Source organism: Eublepharis macularius, chromosome 11, assembly GCF_028583425.1.
Source record: "Eublepharis macularius isolate TG4126 chromosome 11, MPM_Emac_v1.0, whole genome shotgun sequence".
Taxonomy (NCBI): domain Eukaryota; kingdom Metazoa; phylum Chordata; class Lepidosauria; order Squamata; family Eublepharidae; genus Eublepharis; species Eublepharis macularius.
This window is the reverse complement of record NC_072800.1, coordinates 38,085,684-38,113,441: the sequence shown is the minus strand read 5'-3', so window position 1 is coordinate 38,113,441 and position 27,758 is coordinate 38,085,684. Positions and strand designations below refer to the sequence as shown.

General features: G+C 42.0%; 1 protein-coding gene across 1 annotated transcript in view; it reads right to left on the bottom strand.

Annotated features, from left to right (window-relative positions):
- Nucleotides 1-27,758, bottom strand: part of GADL1 (glutamate decarboxylase like 1) — a 116,010-nt gene that overhangs the window by 37,204 nt on the left and 51,048 nt on the right. The window contains exons 10-12 of the mRNA XM_054991687.1: nt 21,720-21,784; nt 21,281-21,362; nt 4,742-4,941 (exon numbers count right to left, since the gene is read on the bottom strand). Coding sequence (XP_054847662.1) covers nt 4,742-4,941; nt 21,281-21,362; nt 21,720-21,784 — 347 coding nt within the window. The remainder of the gene's footprint in view (nt 1-4,741; nt 4,942-21,280; nt 21,363-21,719; nt 21,785-27,758) is intronic.

The following is a 27,758-nucleotide window of genomic DNA, read 5'->3' as shown; positions in this document are numbered from 1 at the left end:
CATGTCCATATTTTAAAAACTAGACGTTTACTTATTAGTGAAAAGAAGAACTAATTTCCCCATGCCTTTTTCAACCAAGCCAAATGTTTCTGATATACAGATATATCAGACGATCAGAAACAATTTCTTTGCTTGAAATGACCCTTTGTCGGATTGGAGAGTTAAAAAGAGACATGTGAAAAGGAACTTCTCATACAAACATGGGATTATACATATTGACTGAAATGAATTGCAGAATACTTTTAAATGTTACTTTTCAACATACTCAGACCATAGTAAGGAGAGGGTCTGAGAGGGCTAGGCCTTATAGGGATTTTCCAGCCTTTCCCCGGCTTACAGAAATATAAGAAAAAGCATAAATGCCAGATTTGAGAAAATTACTCATTAAGAAGTAAACATGTTCCCAGCATAAATAAATAAATTCCAGCCAATGAGTGAGCCTCAGTTTCCTGGGAAAAGGCAGGCCTATAAATATTTTAAATATTTTTTAAAAAAATTAAACAAACACTTAAGGCAACAGACTTAGTATTCTTTTCTTTCCTAAATCTGCTTTGCTGCAACATTTTGGGAAATATTTCTCCCCACTGGGACAGTATTCTCCTGTCTTCCATTTTATCTTCACAATAATTCAGACACGTCACGTAGACTAAAAATATGTGACTGGTCCAGAGTCACGTGGTAAGCTTCTGGGGCAAAGTAGGGATTTGAACCTCTGAGCTCCTAGTCCAACACTCAAACCACTACACCACACTGGCTATCTCCACCATTTCAGTCCCTGCTGCAATCCACAGTTATATCAATGCCCACTACAGTGGCATGATGCCTTTGAAGAAGGATGGCATACAAACATGATATTTAAAATACATTAGGTGATGCATCAGAAGGGAGAAACATTGTATGTCTAATGAAGTTCTCATCAGCACATACATGAAACTGGCATCAACCAAACTTCAATAAATGATTTCTTGTAATGGTGTGCTATTAAAAGAAATGGCATTATTTCTGATCAACTATGTTATTGCTATTTGATTAGTTAGTTGTGGCAGAATTCCTGTTTTCTACCTAGATCTGAGTCCATTAAGGCTACATAAATCATAATACCAGAAGATACAGGGCATTCAATCCCCTACAGGCTTCCCCATCTTTGCAAGGCAAATCACAGCAGGCAAATCACAGCTGTGCTTAACTAGTGCTTAGGGTTCTTATTCAGTCGCCTGTCTAGCCACGTTTCAGTCCGACAGTCTACTTTTTAATTTTTAAAGAATCATGTATGAGTATTCAATTAAATATGTCTGCTTTTTTATATTACAAAGTACAATTTTCAAATACTTTAAGCTGCCCTGGGAAGGGCAGTTGTGTCAGTTTCATGATACGAATTCAAAATAAAACTTTGTTTCTTTTTACTGGTCCATGGAACAGCCCATGTATGCTATGGGTTTATGAGAAGTTTTGCCAAGACTAAATGGTGTCCAGAGATTTGCTAAAGAGAACACAAGAGAGTATTTATGTCAGAGCACAAGGCATTGCAACTCGCAAGCAAGTCTTGTGCGTATGACTCCTTCCTCTTCAACAGATATCCATGCAACCAAATTGCCATGGCAAACTGTTGCCACGAGAACCAACGTTCTTGGAATGAATGAGTTCCTCTAATAAAAGACATCATTTCAGCTCTAGCGGAATACAATTATTGCTCTTAAGTGCAGAGCTCTTTAAAATTCTTTATCATTCCTGGTTAAAGCACTCTGCACAGTAGGTCACTATTATTCACATTTCACTGATAGGGAAGAAAAGATGAGAGATACTGGCTCACCCAAGGGTAATCTAAGGAGAGCACAGCGGTGATACTGTGACATAAGGAACGAGGCAAACAGTGCCTTGGAACATCAGCAGAGCAAAAATTAACAGTAAGATTTTGCCAGTGCCGCTGCAAAGTAGACATAACATTTCCTAAGGGATCAACTGAGCACTCTGTTGTAATTATTTTAAAATTCTAACCCTCAGTAAGCAACAAAAAAAAGTTTGGGATTGGTTTTAATATAATACAAAGCTATGAAAATCCAATATTCCCAGCAAGCAGGAAGCAGACAGATAAATGGTAAATGTGCAAGGGCTGAGTAAACTGCAACCCAAGTGCAACCTTTGCTTGGCAATGAGGGGGGAAATCTTGCCCTCAAGTTAAAAGGTCAGTAGGCTAGCTGCCGAATTTAAAAAAGTCTAAATTCAGGAACCTTGAAATATTATCCATGCAGCATCAGAGTTAACCTTACTGTAACATACCAGGAAACATGCTGTACAGTTAGCCAAATAGTTAACAAATCTGGATTATTGCCCAGAGAATCTGATGCCTCAGCTACAAAGTTCTGGTGTCTAACGCTCCAGCTAGCAAAAGAAGGCAGCGTTCTGAACATCACTCCCGGTCATCACCAGATGAAGGCAGTTTTGTTCCTTGGAAAACAGTGCCATTTTTACTTAGATACAAAATCAGCTAAATCCTAACACATCAAAAGGGGATGTATTGATCCCAAACAGGGATGATTAAACTGTATATTCTTAGCAAAGTGAACCTGGGAAAGTGACCTTGATGAGGAACAATTCTTTCACTGATAGGTGAATCGAGTAATAATCTCTGCATACACATAGAATAATAAGATAAGCTGCAAACAGACAACCAATTTTACTCAAGAGACATCTAACCAGCTAACCGTAGCTGGGGTTTCTCTTCAACGTGCTTGCCCCTATGGACCTTAGAATCACAGAATCATAGGGTCGGAAGGTACCTCGAGGGTCATCTAATCCAATCCCCTGCACAATGCAGGAAATTCAGTTACCTCCCCACCCACCCCCACCCCCACACACACCCAGTGACTCTTACTGCATTTTTTGTCACTGAGTGGTATTATTCTTGCCAAGCCTTTTCTTTCAATCTAATCCTTACACATGCTTAAAAGAAGGCAAGTGTTTTTATCTGTGCAGGTTGGGGTTTTAAAAGCCATTTAAAAAGAGATAGCATGCTGTGTTGTTTGACTAGTCTCCACCTGACAGAAAGGCCTTGACTGGCTTCTGAAAGCAATAATTCCAGATGAGGCTTGGGGAAAACAGTAACTTTTATTAAATTTATCGGATGGAATAAGGTTGTCCAATAAAGAGGCTTAAAACTGTATACAAGAATAACGTGCAGCGTTTGCTAGGTTCACATAAGTATCTCTCCAGTCTCACCCTCTGAAGGCTTGGACTCTTTTCTGACCAGAGGTGACAGTATAACAGATTTTTGTATCTTACTTCCCGTTCCTGTCTGGCTTCTTTAGCCAACCATGGCCCTGATTGGTTTTTAGTTGCTCTGCATACATACCAAACAGGCATACAGGGGACTGGTGATTGACAGAAAGAGACACACTTAGGCCTATCATCACATCTAAAAGGAACAACTTTTGTAAAATTGTTAATGCACCAGAAGCAAGAAGAAGTAAGGAAATGTCTTGTGTTTGTGCTTGGGTACTGCTTGGTTCTGTTATGTGGTGTTTCCCCACTGGCTGAACCCAGCATCTAGCTGCTGTGAATCATATTGGTTCGTTGGGCTAAGCTGCAACAGTGTTGCTTGCCTCAGTTTGATTTGGGTGGAATGGGTATGATTCTCTGAGGTGATGTTGGTCCCCTTCCTTCACTTTGGTTCTAGGGGGATTCCATTCCTGTGCTTCAGTTTGTTTCTATAGGGCTTTTTCTGGGATGAGCTCAGCTTGCATTTGGGAATGTGCCTTGGCCAGGGCAGCCTTGCCCCAGTGTGTTTCTGCAATGGGAGTCAGCTTTGACTTTTTCCCCACAGGAAACAATGGAGTGGCTGGGGGCATCTTGTTCAGGGGATCACAGAATTGGCCCCCAGGACCCAATCTTCCTGAAACCTGGGAAGCCATTAGAGGACAGTCATGAGTAGGTCCACTAAATATTTGGTGGAGTTTTCATGAAAAATGCCACCCCCATCCCCCAGAGAGCCCCCAGATATTTTTCCCCATAGTGAATAATGGAAAATGGGTGGTGCACCTTATTTGGGGGCCCATAAAATTGGCCTCTGGGGTCAAATCTTCATGAAACTTGGGGGCGGGGGGTCTTTAGAGAATAGTCAGGAGTAGGTTCCTACCAAATTTGGTGAAGTTTGGTTGAATAATGATCCCTCCACCCTACCGGATATCTCCCAGAGTGATTTTCCCATAGAAAACAATGGCCAAATTTTACCGAATTTCTTTTGAAAATTTGGTAAAAATAGGGATACTTGATTTTGATTCAGAATACACATAATTTACCAAACCAGCCCTAGTTTAGACATATTTGCTAAATCTCACATTTTATTCACTGATGTTTTCAAGAGTAAAGCTATTGTTCTGCTCCAAATAATGTGGTACATTATCTCACAGGTACAACAAATCTTGCTGGTACAATATGTTGATATCCTAGAAATATAGATTCTTTAGAAATATCTTTCAAATATGTCATCAGAAAAACCACTGGATCCAAAATGAATAGACATGCAATTTTTTCCCCATCTATACTTTTATCTTTGAGCAAATAGTGAAATGTTATACACAGCTTAACATTTCTTTATTCCTTCAAAATATTTATATTTCCTGCCTTTTTTCTGAGCATCTCAATAGAGTAATATTAATTGTATTGTAACAAGTCATTCATTAAGCTGGTATTATTTTATGGGTTTTAGGCATAGCATTGCAACTTCCAAATTAAAAGGCAGTACCTGGCTAGGGCGAGGGCTCGGTTTACTCTCTCCTCCAGACCAGTGGTTCCCAACGCCTTCCATGTCATCCAGAATTTGAAAGCATCCGCTCTTCTGCTACACTGGATCGATTTGTCACCTGTGTCATAACTGACATCATAGAACTTGTCTTGCTGGAAAAGGTATGAAGCCTTGGCAGAGTAGCATCTCTTAAGCAAGTCCTATTTTTGATACAACACAAAATGAAACTGCAGTAGAAGCTTTTACCATTTTCATTATAAGCAATAAATACTTTGCTAGCATTTAAGAACACAACATAGCAGAAGTTATATGGGCACAGAAGCACGTAACAGATAGTATTACCACAAACCAAAGTTTCAGAATAGGACACTTTGTTAAAAATATGATGGCTAAACAATGAGATCATCCACTCTGAAAACCAGCTCAAGAAGAGAGAGAAGACTGAAGGGTAGATTAATGAAAAATGGTATTACCTAATATTTTTGACGGCTAGTATTTGTCTACTCTTTTTAGGTACTTCATTTTTTCAACAAAAGCAATCAGGCATAAGTTAATTGTAATGAAGAGCATGCCTACACAACATATTCAATCTATGCAAATCACATGCATTCAAAGATAGGGTATTGACTGCGATGAACCAGGAAACAGATTTTGAGATTCTACTGGACAGAAAACATCCAACTCAAGACTAAACTGGACAATACAGCTTCCCCAAGCCTGCCAAGGGGATGCAAGTGCCATTTTAGAGTTTGCTTTTTAACTTTTGAAAATGCAGTAGTGTGTCCAATACTTCTGGGGACCACAGTGTACGGGGGATGAGGGTCTCCTGTCTCTCCTCGTGTGCTGTTTTCAAGTGATATAACAGCCCACACCACATCCCTCAGGCAGGCTCCGGGACACATTATTGTCTAGTTTGGCCCTCGGTGAAGGGATAATCAAAAGTGCCAATTTCATGTTACGTATTGTGACAAAAGGCTTTGAAAAATAAGACAGCCAGAATTGTCGTATCTTTTAATGTAACTCCTATGATGCAGTTACATTAAAGATGAATATAAATTCAATAATCCCATCTCAAAAAGGGTCAAGAGAATACAGGAGCAACCAAACTGATCTACAGGTTTTTTTTTTTTTGCACTCTGGACAACTAAGGGGAACATGCTAGAAGTTTATAAAATAATGCATAGTATGATAGAATGAGTTTGTAAAGACAATCATGTTCTGGAGCACTCTGGTCGGGTATGTGATTGAGGTACACGATTAGGAAGCTCTAAGCATCTAGAGTTCCTGTGTCATCTCTTCTAAGAAAAAGCTGATGATCAATTCAGACTCCAATAGTTCTGGTTTTCAAATTATCTTCCAACAATGGCTGTCTCCTCAACAGGGCTCACGTTCTTGCCTAACTAATTATAATTTCAAACACCATACTAAGTTATCTGTACTCAAAATATCACACACACAGTGCTATGTTAGTACATTTTCACTACTTATTATAATGAAAAATATTAAAAATAATGATTACAAAATTTCTCATACACCTGTTGGTCCTCAACCAATACAACCCAATCTTGAAACTATACCTTCACTTCTGTATTTAATTAAACATTTTTGGCATTCTCAGATATTTCTCGCCCCTGGGCCCCACCACATATGACCCACTGATATGGGTTAGATGGCTTCTAATCTACTGAAGATCATACGATTCAGTTACTTTTTTGTTCCTTACCCCACTCCAAGGCTGTTCTGTTCTGGGTCTCTGGACTCCCTATTTGGCATGTTTAGCTGAGAAATCAGGCCAGCCCTGATTTTGTTCTGCAAAAGCATCCTCCATGATTTTTTTTTCTCAAGACCAGCAACTTTCCCCCTTTATTCCTGGCTATATCCATGACAATCATCTTCCATAATCTTAGAACAAGGGAAACCAATGATATTGATCAAAAGCCGAACGAAGACAGAATCAGCAACGTAGAATTTTTTTATGGAATTCAGATCCAGAATATGTATTGACAGTTACCCCCTGTACCAGATCTTGGGACACTGATTACTGAATCATCCATTTTAAAAAATTGTAACTGAGGGCCGAACTACACTTTATGTTTTATAAATACTTGGTCCAGTCCATATAAATCAAATAACTCTCCTCAAGGGCATTTTGGATACGGAGAACAGTGCAGGGAGGAAGCAAGTAGCCCCTTCCCCAATGCCACATTCTTGATCCAAACGGGGGCCCCTGCAGACAATTAAAATGCCATTTCCGGCAGCTGCCTATGTGGCTGTGGAAAAAGTGCTGTTTGGCCCTCTGATTGGGACTGCAGAATAGAGAAAGGGAGAATTTAATCCTTTCCCCAGTGACCTCTTCCCAACATAAATAAATTGTGTGGTGCCATTATTTGTTCCAGTAGAAAGACATATGTTTAATCTACCCTAGTAAGTAGCAAATAGTGCCAACAGTGGATGTATTTATAGAAAAATTGCAGAGGGGATATGTTTAGCCACCTGTTCACTCTGGCCCAGATCCAAAGTATCATTTTGAGAATTTTGAAGAAAACAGAGAATTGATCACAGACCTCCAATGTCTGATCCAGTTTGGCCTTCAGGTGTCTTTTAAAAGGATTAGACTAATTTTTGGAGGATAGGTCTATCAATGTTTGTCAGCTGGGATGGTTCAATAGAACCTCTAGCTTTAGAGATAGTATGCCACTGAATACTAGATCTGAAGACAATAGAGGAAGGGCTATCACCTTCATGCCCCACTTTTGGCAGGTTTCCAATTGGTCACTGTAGGGCACATTTATTCTGAATTAGATGGATCCTTAGTCGCGTCAGTAGGGCTCTCAATGCTCTTGTAGAAAGCTTTCAAAACCTCACTAAGGAACTTGACTTCCAGCTCAGTGCCAGAGAAGTTTTCAGGCTGATGTGGTCTTACATTTTTTGTTGTGCTGCAGAGATCTATTTTGCAGATTAATTATTTTTTCAAAATGCTGACACAGGCTTCTCTACAACAACTTGCAAAAAAAAGGTAAGGAAGGAAGACGAATGTGCCACTGAGTTGCAACGAACTATGGGGTACAGCTATGGGGCATTGAAGGCAAGAGATGTGCAGATGCGGTTTGCCATTTCCTTCCTCCAAGTAGCAATCCCAGTGTTCCTTGGTGGCGTCCCATTCAAGTACTGACTATAGCCGCCACTGCTTAGCAACCAAGTCCCCATAAGCGTATACCAAACTGGGCTATTCAGGCTGGATTGTTCCATTTGGACTTATAAACCAGATAGCCCAGAAGAAAAATGGGGGGCACACAGGAAGAGAGACAGAAACCAACCAAAATCTTGTATTTTTCATGCTTTAAGTAGTGTTTGGTTAACTTCAGAATCAGTTTTTAGACTTGGTTTGCTTTTACAAGCTTTATCAAAGAATCCTCACAAAAAAACCTCTCAAACTTTCTCTGTCACTTTCCCCATTTCTATAGAGAAAACCAAACTTGACCCAGAGGAGGAGGAAGGGTAATTAATGATAGGTAGGACTTGCTAGAGAAGGTCTTAGAGAAGTCTTAACCTTAACTGGAAATAATTCTTGAGTATGCTCAGAAGCATCATTTCCCACCAGTGAGCTAAGCATTTTCTCCTGACTCTTGATATAATTTATGAGATGCAGGCAACTGAAATGAACCCCATTCTGAGTCAGGCCCACAAGCTGACCATGGCTTGTAATGGAGTGAGGTATTCTGAACCGGGAGAGTTCATATTCTATATTCACCCCATTACAGTTTTTAGAAGATTATTACTGAAGCTGTTTCTGGGTTACATTAAGTCTCCCCCCTACACATGCACACAAAGTTCAATGGTTTATGGAGTGAAATGTGCAGTCACATTCACAAGGTACTCTACTGGCACAAATGTAACCAGGCAATGAAATGTTTCACTGTATTCATGTCCAGCTCTAAATGTTATCATATAACTTGCACATTCTACATCATAAAGATACCCATAGTAGAGCATCAACTTTGATCTCTTTTGAAAAGTCTTTGCATTTAAAACCAGACAGCAGAGAAACTATTTTATTACACAATAATCCTAGTTTTAAAATGAAATTATTTCACTCAGTGATTCATAGGCTTTTTTACTTCCTAAATTAATTCCATAGAAAATGCCATTACAAAACATCAGATTGGTGATGAGCCCTGGAATATTAAACCAAAATGAATGTGTCTTGAAAATGGATTTCGAGAAGAGCAAAGACATATAATACCTGAGTAAAGAGAATTCTGAAAGAATGTGAGGCACAATTGAGCAATCAAAACTAAGGCTGCTAGAGGGAAGAGAGGTCAATAGGGTCAGGCAACATAAAATCTATGGGTAGCAGGCACCCAGTATACATTTTTCTTAACTTTTGAAGAGTTGTTAGAATCCTGGCAGCCTCAATTATCATTTTCTTTTAAGTTTCTAGACCGCATAGTATACATAATTAGAGGTTTGCCCTAGAGCCTAAAGATTCAGAAGCAGACTCCCACACTACATAAATTATGTTTTCAAAACCCTTGACTTCTAAGACCACATCATAATTTCAACAGTTTAGCAACATCAGTTTTTTGACCACTTAGAGCCAAACTACAAGTGGCGTCTTACACAGGTTGGACACTAGTCAGCTTCCCTCAAGTTTTGATGGGAAATGTAGGCATCCTGGTCTTGCAGCTGTAATGGAGAGCCAAGCTGTAAAACCAGGGCGCCTACATTTCCCATCAAAACTTGAGGGCAGCTGACAAGTGTCCAACTTGTGTAAGGCGTCACTTGTAGTTTGGCTCTTAGTTATCGCCAAAGAGTTTGCTATAATTTCTAAACAAATCAAAATATATAAAGTTAGAAAGTGCCCTACATTTAGACTTTTCTTTGTCAGTGCACACGTGCACGTGTGCGCATGTACACACACACATATTTGCGAACAAACATTTTTGACACCAAAACATTAATGCCAAAATATTCTAAGAACACCACGTATAATATACTGACATAAAATGTTCAAATCACATTGCTGATGCCTGCCATGTTAATACTTGCTTATATAGACTTGGATTCAATTTTCCCAGCTGGTAACTGCTCCTTTCCCATAGTGGGGGACTGTCACTGGACTTAACCCAAAGTGCTGGCTGAATGCTCTAAATATTCATCTGCGTCCTTCCACACATACTGCTCAACAACTTCAGAGGTGAGGATAGCAACAAGAGATGGTATTTTCTGTGATGGCACCTTTGGGATACTCTTCTCCTGGAGGCTCACCTGGTGCCTACTTTTTTGTTTTGAAGTCACCAGACCAAAATTTATATTTTTAAAAGCAGGCTTTTAAATAGGGCATTCATCTTTCCAACTTTTTTAATGGTCAGGTGTGGTCTTAGGTCTGTTTTATGGATAGCTTTGTGTTGTGTAAGATCCATGGCTAGATTTAATGGCTTGTAGTTTTTAAATTATTAACTTATTCTTTTAATTGTAAGCTTCCTCAAGCAGGATTCTGATGAGATGCCATAGAAATCTCATAAACAAACAAATAAATAAATATTGGGTTGAATTCTACCAACTTTCCCACTCAACCTCTTTCTATTCCCCTCTTCATTGTAGCCACAGTCCCATGTGGCTTCTGCCCACATGGGTTCTTTGATCCCTGGGACAGTTTTAGAAAATAAGCTCAATTGTAAGGGGGCTTATTTTCCCCTCTATGGCAGATATAAACCTGGGCCTAAAGTTAGGAAAGCTTTCCTGGGCAACCTACTGAATTAATGGATGATCTAAAACTTGATCTAAGGACCTCCTGGCTCATAGCTCCCTTCTTAGTCAGACATTACACCAGTTCTGTTACGTGATTTTTGTATAACTAAAATATGAAAATATGCTGTGGAGCTCTGGATTGCAATTCATTTTCAGTGTGGTCCTTTTGTCTTTATTCTGTAAAGTAATATAACATAACCGCTTAGAATGCTGGATCTTTTGTGTTCACTTTATAATGAACCCCGCTGGGATACTCGGTCCTTCATCAGTCTCGAACGGGAATCCGGGGGGGGGGGGGCGAGGGAAGCGTGGCAATCCTTATCCGAGACGCTTTCTCCTTCAGGCCGCTCCCCATCCCTGAGATCTCTGGCATTGTGTAGGACTGGTGTGGAATGCCGAAGGAAGTTTGGCCATCTGCTTGGTGTACCGACCACCCAGTGCACCAGCAGATACCCTGCCGTGCCTGCTTGAGGTGGTTGCTGGATGGGCCTTGGAGTATCCCAGACTGATAGTGTTGGGGGACTTCAATGTCCACGCTGATGATGCCGCCTCGGTGCAGGCTGTGGACCTGGTATCAGCCATGGCATCACTAAGTTGTTCCCAATTTGTATCGGCTCCCACACATAAAGCAGGCCACTCGCTAGACTTGATCTTTGGGGTTGGATGTGGTTCTGGATAGGGTAGAGTTGGTGCCATGGTCATACCATGCAATCTTGAAGGCTCGGCTGGGGGTGCCATGCCCCCCCTGCAAGGGCGGGGAGCTAATTTATGCTCGCCTGTGGAGACTCATGGATCCGATTGGTTTCCAGAATGCTCTGTGGGAACCGATGCTCCACGGCGGTTCGTTGGATGAGCTGGAGGAGGACTGGCAAAACTGGATCTCCAAAGCCATCGACAAAATCGCACCCCATCATCCTCTTTGCCCCCAAAGTCGCCGAACTCCCTGGTATACGGAGGAGCTTCGGCAGAGGAAGCGGGAGCTAAGACGACTTGAGCGTGTGTGGCAGCGATCTCGGGACAAAGAGGCAAGAACATCTTATAGGTCACTTATGAAATCCTATGAGGCGGCAGTGAAAGCTGTGAAGGAATTCCACACAGCTTCCATTGCGTCAGCTAGCTCAGGCCCAGCTAAATTGTTTAATGTGGTACGTTCATTGGTCTCCTTATCAGGTAGAGACCATCAAAATTTGAATTCGGCCATTAGCTGTGAGGCTTTTGCAAGCTTTTTTGCTGATAAAGTCCTGTCCGCCACGATCTGCCAGCCACAGTTGACACGGTATGTGAACCAGAGGCCCCTTGGCCATCTTCGGAGTCAGTATTTGATCATTTCAGCCCTCTCTCTGGGGAGGACGTGGATAGGATCCTGCAGGTGGTGAAGCCTACCACTTGCCTCCTGGACCCGTGTCCATTGTGGCTGGTTGGTTGACAGTGTTGGTGGACTACGGGATTCCTTGGAGGCTGTTATCAACACATACTTGGGCTCTGGGTTTTTCCCCAGGGCACTAAAGGAGGCTGTGGTGAGGCCCTGTTAAAGAAACCATCACTGGATCCTGCCAACCCGCTCAGTTACCACCCAGTCTCGAACCTCCCATTTCTGGGTAAGGTGATTGAGCAGGCGGCAGAGAAACAGCTGCAGAGTTTCCTGAAGGAGACCTCGGCCCTGGATCCCTTCCAGTTCAGCTTCCACCCAGGCCATGGGACCAAGACACTGCTGGTTGCCCTCACGGACGATCTTCACAGACACCTGGATCGAAGTGGAACGGTGCTGCTGATTTTACTAGAACTTTCAGCAGCGTTCAATACAGTCGATTATGATCTTCTGACCCACCACCTCGCAGACGTGGGAATTCAAGGGACGACATTACAGTGGCTTGTCTCCTTTCTCCACGGTTGGCGACAGAGGGTGGCACTGGGGGAGAAGTTGTCATCCCGCTATCCACTAGTGTGTGGTGTGCCACAAGGGGCAATGCTGTCCCCATTATTGTTCAACATCTATATGCACCTCCTCGACCAGCTGGTGCAAAGTTTCTGGCTTGGGTGATGACACTCAGCTATACCTGTTGATAGATGGACGGCCTGGATCGGCCCTGGATGTCCTGGAGCATGCTTTTGAAGCCATGGCTGGATGGTTGAGGCAGAGTCGGCTGAAGTTAAACTCCTCGAAGATGGAGATCCTGTACTTAAGTCGCAGAAGTGCAGATTTGGGGGCCAGGCTTCCTACACTTGATGGGGTGGTACTTACACAGGGTCCGAGAGTTAGGAGCCTGGGGTGATCTTGGATGCCTCCTTGAAAATGGAGGCCCAGGTCACAGCGGTTGCCAAGTCGTTGTTCTTCCATCTCCAACAGACCAGACAACTCGTCCCCTATCTTTCAACCCGTGACTTAACTACAGTGGTCCAGGCAATGGTCACCTCTAGGTTAGACTACTGTAACACACCTCTACGCAGGGCTTCCCTTGAACTTGATCCGGCGGTTACAACTGGTCCAAAATGCAGCGGTGCATGTCCTCACCAGAGTGCTTTCTAATGAACACGTTACACCAGTATTGCGCCAGCTGCATTGGTTACCGATGGAGTACTGGATCAGATTCAAGGTTTTGGTATTAACCTATAAAGCTCTATGCGGACTGGGACCGGCATATCTGCGGGACCGCCTCTCGCTATATGAGCCCCAGAGGACGCTTCGATCCAGTGACAAACAGCTGGTAATGGTCCCTGGCCCCAGGGAGGCCCGTCTAGCATCAACCAGGGCCAGGGCCTTTTCAGTCCTGGGTCCAACCTGGTGGAATGCTCTGTCTAGGGCCTGGCCGGATTTGTTATCCTTCTGCCGGGCCTGCAAGACGGAGCTGTTCCACCAAGTGTATGGTTGACGCTCGTTGGGCCTCCCCACTGGCCAGCTAGAGGAAAACATGCCCCCCTACCCACCCAGCCTGTTAAATACTTTGGAGATGGTTAGGTGGTGGTTATTGGAAAAGTCTGCTGCTGTGTGCTTTAAATATGTATGTAGTTTTATTTGTTTTAAAGTTAAATGTATTTTAAATTACTATATCTATTGTAATCTGCCCTGAGCCTGCTGATGCAGGAAGGGTGGAATATAAATTGAATAAAATAAATAAATAATCACCATCCCCCTTTCTGGGTTCCAGCACTGGTTTTATTTTCCAACTGAATATAGCACTTCATGCATTTAAGAAAGCTCACAGCTGCTTAAACCACAATGAATGCTCAGTTCAAAGTTATAAAAAGAGAAAATGACAACAGATATATAGAAGCACTTGAACAAAGGATGAGAAGAACCAAAGCCGTTTGTAATCAGCATCCAACAAATTAAAATTTGGTACCATGGAAGGTACAATGATAAATACACATATTTAGTATGACCCATTTATTCTGGATTGGGGGAAGAATGGAAGGAGGGAAGGGAATAGAAACTAGCGTAGGTACTCAGTTGAAAAGCAAGCATATAATCTGGAAAAAAAGAAAAAAACTAAAAAAGAATGAAGTTAGAGATAGGATGGGGAGAAAGAACACTCCTGCTTCAATTCCATCAAAAATGCTCTCAGAAATATAATTGCTCTGCAAGTGAATGTTCAAGTTAAAGATACCCTGTACCATTTCTTACAGAGCATGAAGGTTATAGAAGCACACAGCAATTCAAAAGATCACCAAATATCATCTCATATGGAGAACACAATCTATTTCTAAATTGACTGTAAGACAGCCATTTGAGCGGACAGTAAATAAGGTTAGTATTTCATGCCACTTCTCTCTGCACCTCTTGCCTGGCTGATATAGGAATTGGTGCAAAGAGGCTGACAATACTCTTAATGAAAGTGTCTATATTTCTGCAACTATAGGTATAGACTTTAATCTGCATTACAATACAGCATTACAATAACTCTGTCAAACCACTATAAAAAAGAGAGTAAATATGTCAAAAGAGAAACATATGAACCTGGCATGAGCTGTCTAACATCATTTACAGAATAAATTGTGTATGAAAAAGGAGCCAGGTTCCTAATTTTATCTTTACATGGCTGCTGGGAAGCTGGAACAATCTTCTTATTAATTTCCCTGACCTTTTGAATATCAATCAATGTGATTTAAAAATGTATATATTATTGAGGGTACACCTTATAAAAGTAAGTGAATAAAAGTCTCTGGGTGGATACAAAGTGTTGGATCCTGAAGACCCATTCTCTTGCAGAGGAACTCTTCTTGGACAAAAAGAGCCTTCCACTGAAGGTAAGTGCCTCTGTTAGCAGAACAGGTCTGCAGGATGCGACCCAATGACATCCACATGGGCTGCTGGACAAGAAATTGCATGGGCACAGTTCCCCAGGGTCAGTCATTATGAGACCCACTCCCCAAACAGTTCAGTTGTATTATCCATGCCAACTCAACCACTGTGGCAACCTGAAAAAAGAATTCTGCTGGAATGCTGATCAGATGAGTAACATGCCAAGTCATTCACACTGATTACCATAAGAAACAGCATCAACACAGTTCCATTTCAAGCAGCGCCAGCCACCTACAGAGGTGGCATAAATCCAACTTCATTTTTCTTTCTTTCACTTACCTGGAAACCAAGGCAGGTAACAACAATGTAAAAATAATACAAACAATTTAATAAAACCATTATTAAAACAACACATTTTCAAAAAAACCTAAAACAAGTTATGCCCCACCAGCAAGGTATTCCCTCTTTGTACAGGGCCAGGCAGCTCCACAAGCTCCTTGGAACAGGTCTATTTTGCAGCTGTGTCGAAAAGCCAGGAAGGTAGGAGACCCCTAACCTTTTCCAGGAGGCTTTTATGAGACATGGGACAGCCACTGAGGAGTCTGGACCATAGCAGAACATGCTGGGAAACAGATAACAGGGCCATTTTCACACTCCTCAGCACAGTGCTAAATTCACGGAACAAGGGCGTCTTCATGGCTCAATTTTTGATGTCATCGTGTCATGATTCCGTTTTCATGGCATGATGATGTCAGAAGTCGTGCCATGAAGACACTCTCGTTCCATGAGTTTAGTGCTATGCCAAGATGTGTGAAAACGGCCCAGACCTTGCTGGAATTATTGGAGCTGCCAAATAGTAACATGCAGGTGGAGGCAGCCTCTCAAGTGTGCGGGCCCCAGGTCATGAAGAGCATTAAAGCTGAGTACCAACACTTGAATTGGACCTAGAAATTATTCATTGGCCAATGAAGGGACTTTAGAATAGGAATAATATGATCTCATTGACTGGCATCAGGTATCAGATGAGCTGCTGCATTTTGTACCAGGTGAAGTTTTCAAGTCTTCAAGGGCAGTCCTCAGGGTTACCAAAGCATGGATCAGCACAGCCATATCAGATGCCTACAATATGGAAGCAGTTTCCTAGCTAGATGCAGCTGGAAAAAAATGTGTGTCCTACACTGGTGCTCAATAGTTCTTCCAGGACTATTCCTGCCAAACAATTTCTTGCCTCTACAACCATTAGTTGCTGGGCGGGGCTGGGGGGGGAGAGGTATGGCCAGGAAGCGGATTTTCTAATGAGATTTCTGATACTGGCCCATTCTGCATTTTTTTCTGAATTCTGGAGAGGCAACTGGCAACAGAGTTCTGAGGGGAAACCGAAAAAATACTTTTCACGCATGATTTATGAGCCCCGCTTGTTAAGAAAGGAAATCAGCTGGGAATTTGAATCACCATCAGGGAACAGCGTGGACATTGTGCTTCAAGGGGTAGAATGCACAGAAGTCACAGCATTGTGATTCTCGCCTAATTAAACAAAAAGGGGTGTTGGGTACTCAGTTGCTTAGGGTTTCAGGCTTCTCCTAAAGCCAAAGCCAGACGATAAACTGTAATTTGCAGGCACAGATATCAAGGTTATGAATTTGCAGTCTTGATTTCACAATACAGGCGTATGAAAAATGACATCGCAGCATTATGACCCTTCCCTCGTTTTTTAAAAAATAATAAAGAGGGTGTGTGCAGAGCTGGGAAGGGAGTGGTTTTCATTGGGTGGCCAATCAATCAGGGTTGAGGGAAAGGAAAGTGGGAGAGAGAAGCGGTACAGAGCTACTAATTCTGTACACATATAAGACACATCAGTGGAGACTCAACAGCAGCTTTAAAAAATGGCTTTATGTGCACAGGGGCAAAAGTCAGGGAAAAGCCTGGGAAAGCTGGATTCTGCACTGCATATCATACCTCCTTCCCTCATGTGGGACTCTGGAGACTGAGAGAAACAGAATGAAATCTGAATCACCATAAACTGACTGTACGGAAAAGACCACTGATGTACCCAAAAGCACTCTTTTTCCTCCCCTCCCCCGCCCTTTTCCCAAAGCAAAATATTCCCTATAAAAATGTTCTTGGGATGCAAGCCAAAGCTTACTGAGTCTGAGGAATACCCAGAGATTTATACAAGGAGCTGCAGTGCTGGGGAAAATTCATTTGCATAATGGCTTGCATACTTTGAGCATCCAAAACTAAATACTTTCACATGCATCGACCGGAACCTCTTGGTCACTGCACCACTGTACCAAGACAACTAGCTGACAATTAGTTTCTAATCATATTTCTATATTTCTGGAACATTTACGTATTAGAAAGAATGCTGCTGTACTGAAGGATGCTCACATGTAAGAAGATTTTGATCATTTTCAGAAACAGATCGTTTCTGCTTGAATATGAAAAAAACCAATCCCATGTATAATGGCTTCTGCTACTAACAAGAAAGGCAGGCCCTTTAATTCAAGCGTGGGGTGACAGGGTTCATTCACGAAAAGGTTTATTTTAATAGGGAAGTGAGGGAGCCATTATGCAGCTTTCCACTGCTTCTTGTCAACACAGAGGACACCTAGCAATTCCTTTGACTGATCTGTGCTTTTACAGTGGGTTTACTAATCTCTCCATTTCACTGTCTCTATAGTCCGAATGCTTTCCCATTCCAATAAAGTTAAACACTCCCCCGCCATCTGAGAACATTACATTTCTCCTTAGTTAGCTCTATGACATTCAAAACATGCCTTGCCACATTTTCTAGCCTAAATACAGTAAAACACCTAATAAACTAGTCACACAAACACACACACACACACACATATTCAGGACTAAATGGGCCCAAGATGGCCAATATGGGCCCAAAATGGCCCAGGTTGGGCCCAAGTTGGCCTGGAATTGCCAGGTGGCCGCTGCCAGGTGGGAGAATCCTCCACCACCCGGCAGCAGCCCGATCTTGGCCATTTTGGCCCCAATTTGCACCATTTGGGGGCCTAAATGGGCCTAAAATGGCCAAAACAGTCCAGAAATGGCCTAGATCGGGCCCGAGTTGGCCTAGAACAGGCCGCTGTTGGGTGGGGAAACCCTTTGGCATAGGGTCACCAGTCATATGAGTATTTTAATGAGGTACCAGAACGCCATTCCAGGGCGTTCCACTTGAAACCTTGCTACTGCTTTCAGGTGACTTTGCATCACCAATAGGCACTGCGGAAAGAAATAGTTCTCTTTTAAAAAGAAAAGAGATTCAGACAAAATTCCATTCCCTAATAATGAGCACAAAATATACAACTGATCCTTATCCTAAAGCTTATGTTTTAAAATCCATCTTTCAACAAAGCGATTACTGTATTTACCATAGTGAGCTCTAATAAAATATTAATTTTATCAACAAGCAATTAGGTGGATCCTTCTGAAACACTCAAGAATGAACAAAGCTACGAAATGAAAATGAACAATGCTAAGATTTTTCAGCAGTACATAATTCTGCTGCTTCCAAGGTAGTAAATATTAATTCTAAGTCTTCTTTGTGTTTTTCAGGAAGCATACAATGGAATTAGATAATTAGGGCTGAGATGAAATGCCCCACCCTCCTTTGGGAGGTCTACAGTACAGTAGGAGGGAAGAATCAGTGAAAAGGCCTCCCTTTCACGAATAGGCATCCTCTCTTCTACAGAACCCAAGCCCACATTTAAATAGGAGTGGGAGGAGGGAAGCAGAGGCAAAAGTAACAAACCAACAAAAGGGAATGAAAGAAAAGTAATATGGTATTGCTGCCATTGGCAACCCCTGTTGCCTGCCCTTGCTGCCTGCTGCTAGTGTACACTGCTACATCACTTCCAGATGAAACTTGTAAGTAACATGGTGTAGCTCTAGGAATCACCAGAAACTAGGGCTTTCTTTCAGCTGGAATGCGGTGGAATGGAATTTCGGAACCTCTTGAAAATGGTTACATGACTGGTGAGCCCGCCCCCTGATCTCCAGACAGAGGGGAGTTGAGATTGCTCTTAATCTAAACTCCCCTCTGTCTGGAGATCAGGGGGCGGGGCCACCAGCCATGTGACCATTTTCACCGAAGGTAATTTAAACTTTTAAAAACTCCCCCTTGTTCCAGCTGACCTCAAAGTGACACCATTGGCCCTAGGAGCATGCGTGCACTTTAGGCGTGCACATGTGGTACCAGGGCCACCACCTCCCGCCAAGAGTTGCCCCCTGTGCTGGCAACCCACTGAGTTCCACCACCTCTTTTCCCAGAAAAAAAGCCCTGCCAGAAACTATGGTTTTACATGATGACACAGGCCCCTCCCTCGGTTTCTGCCTCCAAAGCTCCTGCTCCTGAATTTTGCAGGAGCAAAATGGGGGAGAGGGACATCACTTCTGGTTCTACCCAGAAGTGAGGTCATGACAACCATAAGCAAAATCATAATGTTACTCCATGCACCCCATTTTTATTCTCACTGGAGTGAAGAGCTCCAGCAGAGCATGGAGCCCAGGGATAGGAGTTTGCCTACTACACACAGTTTGCCTACTACATACAGGTGCCCAGGAAAGAAGATTCTGCAAGTTTCAAAGTGTAATCCGGACATATCTAAGCAGGAAGCAGAATCATATTTTGCGTTGTTTTTAGATTTTACTTCATACATGTTTTCTTTTTAAAGTTCAACTGGCAGAGGCTGTTTGTGTAAAGTAAATGTCTAAAGTCTTCACCAAACCAGTAAACAGATGTGCTTGTCTTCTTTAGTAAAAAAAAATTGTTTATGTTTTTTCAGCCTGTGTATGAGCAGGAGAATAGTTATAAAAAAGTCACTGAAACTAGCTAACTACTTCAAACAAAGCAGTCACCAAAAAGTTCTAATTACTTTGCAATTAATTGTAGTAACTCAAACTTAAAACAAATTTTCTAGGTAGTTGTTAAACCAATTTTAACATAGTGCCTATCTGTGGATATTTCATTTAATAACAATGGTTTCCTAAGAGCAGACATAACACAATGTTTTGCAAAGTGTTAATGCTATGCTTAATTTTAATGCTATTGAATGCTGGTTTTAGTACTGTTGAGATTTTAACTGGTTTTTAACTGTTGATTATTGCCAAATTTTTGGAGTAATTTTTGTATTTTTTCTTCTATATGATGTCATGTGGTTTGTAAGACATGTCAAAATTGGTTGAGAAAAGGATATAAAAAATACAAGAAGAAATACTTTGCCTTATTTTCATAGATAATTCTATAAATAGTTCCATTCTAATGGCAGAGGAGGAAGGTTGAGACTACTTTTGTGCCAGCTATATGAGATCAGGGTTGAACGGCTAATCCTCCTCTGCTTGCAGGTATTTAGCCTGGACGCAAGCCTTTGGTGCATACTGTAAAGCAAGAGCCAAAGGGCTATTGGCCCCTGGCTGATAGCCCATGTCTCATGTGCCGTGGTCTTGAGCGAGCTGGTCAGTGGTTCCAAGATCAGTTGAGGAGCTGTAGAGTTGTACTGTGTACATTTGTTTTCTTTCTTTGTTAATTTATGTTTTTTCCAGTTTTATTGCAAGAAAAACCGAATCCCAGTGAGAAGAAAACCAGGATATCAATTCCTAAACCAACTATTCTTCCTGCATCCTTTGCCCATTTACCTATAAATCTTTTTACTAGACTTTGAAATAGTTGTTTATTACATTTACATCCCACTTTTCAGTTTATAAGGTGCTCAAAGTGGGTAACGAAAAAGATTATCTTCTCTTCCCTCCCATTCTCAGTATATTAACCCCTGCTGCTCTGTTTCAGATATCATTTAAAACAGCAGTTGCTGGACAGAGAGAAGCCAGATGCTGCTTTACCTCAGATATTCTTGAGAAATTAGAATAAGGCTCTTTGTCTGCACACAAAATGCTTTCAAAAGATGTTATTCTTCTTATTTTAAAATAAGCCATTAGGAAAATTGCAAATTAAAAACTAGATGGAACATGATCAAATTTTGTACCCAAACTTTCATTTCAGTAGTGTGCTCCAACCATTCCATACATTTTTTTTTCACTTTCTAATCCCCAACAATATAATTCTCAGTGTTGCATGGAAGAATATTGTAGCAGAAAGGTGGTGGTGGTACTGGATTGACAAAGAGACAAAATTGCTCCTCCTTCCTCTTCTGAAAGAGTAGCTCCCCTGAGGAGAGTGAGGGTCAATTTTATCCCTTGTCCTTCCTCATTCCTGACCACCAACCCACAGGCTATTCCTCTGCACAAATCCAGTGACCCTAGGAATGATGTTTCCAGGGGTCAGAAGAGGTTCCAGGAAAAGAGAGGAACATTGGAAAACTGCGCACCTTCCATGCTTGGATGTCAGGCTCCATACCGCCGAATATGCAGATATTACACCCAGATCAGACATGTTTTATTTCCTGTCAAAATCTCATAACACAGTCAATATTTTCTGCTATGTGATACTTTGCATCGAAAATATCATCAAGAAATACTTGCAAGTTCCATTCTGTGCTTTCAGAGTACAGTACTGTAAGAAACGAGAGAGGAAAACTTACAGAATTGTCTTTCACTAGAAGAGCACAGCACTGGATCCCTGCCATAAGCATCTTATGAGGATTCCAAGCCACAGAATTGGCCCTAGAAGAAACAATTATCGAATGTAAAAAGTGTTGGGTAGCTGAAACAGCCATATGATAAACTTGACATTTCTTCATTGCCTTTCAACTTCTGTTAAATTATTTTTTTTAAATCCTTTAAAGTGTTTACATGTGGTTATATTGTATTTAAATTTATTATACTGTTCTCCAATTTTAAAATCCTATTTTATTGCATTGGGTTTTTTGGTACATATTATACTATTTTATTGCATTTTTTTCAGTTTAACCTGCCTTGAGTCTCAGCGTGAAAGGCGGACTATCAATGAGGTAAGTAAGCAAATAAATATATATACAAATATAAAAATATTTCAGGCTTGCAACATTAAATTTCATCTACCTGTGAACACCTTGCAAAAGCTTGCGATGCTTCCTCGACAGCAACACTGAGCCTCCCCAGGATGCCTGTGTAGGTATTTATTGACAGATACAAAATAAGTCCAGCAACATATATTTTAATTATTACATAGATAATTTAAAAAGTTTTCTCAGGGCACAGAGAACTTGACTATTCTCCTGACCGTTTCATCCAAAGAATATCCGTATGTGCTGCCTAGGATTTAGCAATACAGTCTCACATATGGAAGCACTAAGTCTGTCCCCCTTCATCACCAGTGGCAGCACAACAGAACTCCCTTGGCCAGAGCTCTGCACCACAGCCTCAAATGCTGTCCCAACAACTAAATGTACCATCAACTCTTCAGCGCCACTATAAGTAGCTACTGTGCAATGCAAACATTTCATATGAAAGTGTCCAGTAACTAATAGTGCGTACTGAAAATTTTACAATTGTTCTAAGGGGCTTGAGGAGCAGAATATAGGGAGCCAATAAACTTATTATGAGCTTGAGCCTACGTAGTGAGGCCTAGTGGCTCCAGGGAAGCTTGACTACAGGACCTACATTTCCCAGGTCCCCTTTGGACCCTATGATTGGTTAACAGGGGATTTGGAGGATGAAACTGAACCAATAGAGAAGTAGGGGTATGGTGCCTGAGAAGAAGGGATAAAAGGCCCCACCCACAGTGGGAGAGTGTTCACTTAGGGTTGCCAGTCCCCTGATGGGGGCAGGGGATCTCCCACTCAAACCCGCACCCCCACTTACCTGGCTGGCAGAGGGGAATGCGCCTCCCAGGATGCGTTCCCGCGTGCTGCAGCAGCCCAGTTCTGGCCCAGATCGAGATACTGTGGAGCACAGCAGCGATCCTGTGCTCTGCAGAGGCCCGATCCAGTCTGAATCAGCCTGATCTGGGCCTGATCCAGGCTGGATTGAGCCCGAATTGGCCTGATTTGAGCCCCTGCAGAGTGAAGAAGTGCACCCAGGGTGGACCGCGGCCCACACAATGACATCACTTCCCGGAAGTAATGTCATCACACAGGCTGGAAGCACGCACACTTGCTTCGCCTGCGTACGACTACGGAATAGCAGGTAGGTACTGGGCCTCCCACCTCCCAGCAGAGGGGCTGGCAACTCTATGTTCACTCCTAGGGAGCAGAGCTGAGGAGAGGCTGCTGCAGACGGAGGGATCTTTCATCCAGAAGGGGTAAGTCAGCTTGAAGCCAGTCACCAGGAGGCAGCAAGAAACAGTCTATATAGACACATTAGGGTGTTTTATTTTGTTTGTTCACCAACCTTTACTGTTCTCTTTAATCTATAAAGTTTTGAACAACAGTTATTACTGACCCTCTTAAATAAAGTTCTTTATTATTCTGTCTGGGTCCTCAAGCCTCATTCGCTCACATAAAGTAAAACCTACTAGGAAAGAGTAAACAAAAGGGCTTGTTGGGTGCTCTGGGCCCTTTTGAGGAAACCTGTACCAGAGTGATGGCAGCCTACAGAGAAATTGTAAAATTAAGGCTTAGTAATATTGGGATGACTATACAATTCATTGTTTTACTCTGCACTTAGGTTGGTAGGCAGGGCTGACAATCATTCATGAGTGAAATATGAGACTCTAAACTGGTGAATTCATATGAGCAGGTTTCTCATACGGTGGAGTGGTGGAGACTGTGGTCAAATCATAGCTGAATTATGGCGACTCCTTGTGAGGTTTTCATGGCAAGAGACTAACAGAGATGGTGTGCAATCGCCTGCCTTTGCAGCCCTGGTTTTTTAAGAGGTATCCCATCCAATTACTAACCAAAGTCGATGCTGCTTAGCTTCCGAACTGAGAAGATAAGGCTCACCTGGCCTATCCAGGTCAGGAAGTCTCATAGGGTAACCATAATTAAGATAGCTGAGTTCTCTGAGTGTTCCACATGATGGCCCTTTCTTCAGGTGCGCACGACGACTATCAATGAGCTGAAAACTAATTTAGCTATGAGTTCATGACACTGGATCTTTGTCAGGCTAAGTAAACTCAAAGATACTTCTTTGAATAAAATAGAGATTAATCATAATTACATAGTATCCTCAGAGTGAATTCTGTAAAATTTATTTTATCTTCCCTTTATTAGATTCTTACAATTATTCTTTGTAACCTACTATTACTATCAATTGAAGGACTACAATAAATTCAGATAAACTGCTGGCTTCACCTTACGTACATGCTTGTATGCACCACATACACAAGATATGCTAAAAATTAGCAATGTCCTATTGCTTGCAAAGTTGATCCCCAGCCACTGACTGAACTGCTATACCATCATGGAATGTTCACAGCCATTCTAGCTGCACAGGGAGAAGCTGTCAACAATAGAATGTTGATTAATCTATCTGCAAACACCTTATATACATGAAATGAAAAGGCTTAGGGATAGAAGTTCTGGAGGACAAAAGCAAGACTGCAAGTTCTGAGAAGATGAGGGAGCAGAGAGTAAGGACTCATAAGGTAGACTGGTGAAAAGGGAGAATTGGTTGATAGATTACTAAGCCGCAACTCTTTCAAGAAAGGTTTATGAAGGATGTGGACATCTTGGAGAAAGAACAGTGGAGGAAACAAACTCCTGAGTAAAGAAGGCTCCAGGAATCTGGAGAAAATCTTACTCAGTCTAAGGATGCGAATGGGTGAAGTGTACATAAAGGGGCAAGAGAAAGGGGCTCAGAGGCCAGAAGCCTGGAAAAGCAGGTGGAAGCTGAGCAGCAGCAGCAGCAACAACAACAACAAAAGCTGCTACATTAGGAAAATAGGAACAAGGCAAGAGTTTGAAAGGGAAAACCTCACAAAGAGTCTTGGGCAGGGATGCAAAGCGTTGGATGCTGTTGATATGAAAGGGGTTAGGTGGGCAAGAGACTTCTGGAGACCAGACAGCTGTGAAATACACAGATGTTGGAAAAGAAGACTTTCACATATTGATGTAGAACAACTAGCCACATCTTTGAGTGTGGGGCTCTAATAGTAAATCACAAGAGAGGCCCTGCAAGGACTTCTGGTGGATATCTCATTTCTCCCTCCCCCACCATGTCCTCTTTTCCTTCTCTGACCCATCCATAGCCTCTCCCCCTTTTCTTGCTTCCTTTCTTCCCTCCTTCCCACCCACCTTTATTTGCCCCCCATCTTCAGCTTTCCCTCCTCCCCCTGGTAGCCTCTTCCCTATGGCTAGTTGCATAGTGCCAGCTGAGCCAGGGCCAGTTGCATGGACTTGCAAGGATATGTGCAGGGTACTTCACTTTTCCCTATATCCGCTTTCTCACACTATTTCCTCTTTCCTTCCTGCTGGCAGCCTCCATATGCTCACTTTTCCCTACGTCCTTCTCTCCTTCAAACCCAGTAAACAAGTTACCTTTTATCTGCCTCCCAATTTAATCTATATTTATTAATTTACTTCATTTATGTATAGCCTTTCTCTACAATGGAGACTCAAAGTAGTCCATATCATTTTCTTTGCCTCTCTATTATCCTCAGAACAACCATGAGATATATGTTAGGCTGAAAGTCTGCATGTGAGCTTCCACAGCAATGGGGTGATTCAAACCTGGGTCTCCCATATCCTACTCTGAAACTCTTAACCACTACACTACACTGGACTTTGAGGTGGCTGCACAGTAGCAAACAGCTGGGCCTAGGTGAGTCATGCAAGCTGTGTCATAGCAAGTTGCATGGAGGTAGTTTCTGGACCTGTCTCCAATTAGTCCTTTCTCAAAGGCCAAAACAGCCATGGAAATGTCTTTGCCTTCTCCTCCTTCCTCTTACTGACAGTAACCAATCCTGGAATACTACCTAAACTGTTAAGGTTGCCTAGCAACACCCACTGAGGTCATCTGGTTAAAGCTACTGGTGCTCCTTTTATCATTTTGAGGGTTTTTTTTACCCCCCCCCCTTTTTTTTTAAGATTTCAGATTTTTCTGCAAACCTGGGTCATTTTTCAGGTGTGTAGGAAGATCTGTCTTGCCCGTTCATGGCTCCAGTCTCTGGATTTAAGTATCCTCAAATCAGGGACACTTGGCTACAGTGCTTTCAAGTCACAACTGACTTATGGCGATCCCGGCAAGGGGCTATAAAGGCCAGTAACAAGCAGAAGTTGTTTGCTGGTGCCTTCTTCTGCAGAGTCTTTCATAGAGGTCGCCCATCCAAGTACTGACCCTGCTTAGCTTCTGTTACCTGATGAGATTGGGTTGTACCATGCTGCCTTCCCTCCCTGGCTACTAGTATATTAGACTTTTCTGGGAGACTCCCAGAATACATCCAAAGTTAGTAACTTTCTTTGGAAAGTTTGAAATTCTTGCTAACTTTTGCTAACTAATAGCCCAGTCAAGCTAGATTTCATCATGTCTCGGAAGCTAAGCAGGGTGAACCTTCGTTAGCAATTGGGAGACCTCCAGTGAAGACCAGGGTCACTCTGCAGAGGCAGGCAACAGCAATCACCTCTGTTAGTCTCTTGCTTTGAAAACCCCATCAGCTATGACTTGACAGTACTCTCACCACCACCAATCAAATATACAAGCTCCCCAAAGTAGAATTCACAGAGAATTAGTAAACTGTAATGACGTTTTGTTTCACGTGAGCTTAGGTCATAAATAACGTTTGGTGATCTGAATCTGTCCCCAGTCATTACAAATTTAGCACATTTTATATATAGCCTTTTCTCAGAGGGCTTGAACAAGGGAGCATGATAAATTACAGCGAAGGTGCCCTTGCAGAATTGTGCATCCATCCATCTAGGACCACTGCATACCTGCAAGGCATTTTCCACATACTTAAACACATAAAGAGATTATATAGGCCAACTGCCATGGAGAAATCCTTCTACCTATGGCTGTGAACGGTGCTTCCTCTTCCAGTGGAACACAAATAACATCCCTATGACAGCGACACCCATAGCAGACGTGAAACCTAATACCAGGGAAGCCATTTATTTTTAGCTTCTCTGAAAGATTTAAGCAGAAGAAATGAAGAGACTTAGAGTTATTGCCAAGCAATCAACGTATCACAAGGGGCTTATAACAATGAGCCGACTCACATATTATGTGTAATGGCCCATCTACAAGGAAGGCAGGAAAACTGCAAAGGCTACCAAATACAATAGAAGCAAGGCAACAAAGCTATCCTTTATATTAATTCTCCTTAGTTTTGTTTGTAAAAAAATAACTAGTTCTACAGGAATATTGTTTAGATAATACTAAAATTATTCAGTTGATTGTCATAAACATATTTTTGCAAGTCACAGAACGTTCCAGTGTTAAACAAGCATGGTTAAAAAATGAATCCTCCTCCCACACCTGAAAAAGCAATGAATTTCTGAAAAGCATTAATACAAATATAGAGTAATTTCATAGATGAGCACCAGATAAATGTTGACCATTTCCACATAGTATCAGAGAAATCAACAATTGCTAGAATCCAGCCTTCCAGAATACTGTTTGTTCAAAATACTTGAAAGACCATGGAAATATCACTACAGATACTGCTGTTAATCAGTGCTGACTCTAGTTTGCAAAATAAATAAATAAATAAAACAACCAAAAACCTAACACCAAACCTTCTGGAGTGGAATTGCTGCATAGAAGGGATCTCCTGAGTAAATGGCCAGCCTATTCAATTTTTCCAACCCTTTACCTTTAGACAGGAGAGTAAAGCAGTGCTTAATTTCCAACCCTCCCAACCACTGTCTTCTAAGAAGCTTTTAGGAGAGGTCTAAGCTTCTGATAGGAATAATAAAACAAGTTCAGCAACCTCAGAGCTCACATAAGAGCAAATATGATGGAGTGGTTAGAATGGATTGAAGAGATCCAGGGTCATATCTCTGATCAGCTGTGAAATTCACTGAGTGAATTTCTGTCTCTCTCAATCTAATCCACTTTGCAGGGTTGTTGTGAGGATAAAATGAGGAGAGAGGCAAATATGTTTGCCAGCCTGTACATCATAAAAATAACTTTTCCCTTCCATTTTTAGCTGGGTAAAGTCACTGTCTCTGAGAGAACCAATATCTATGAGGGCCAACA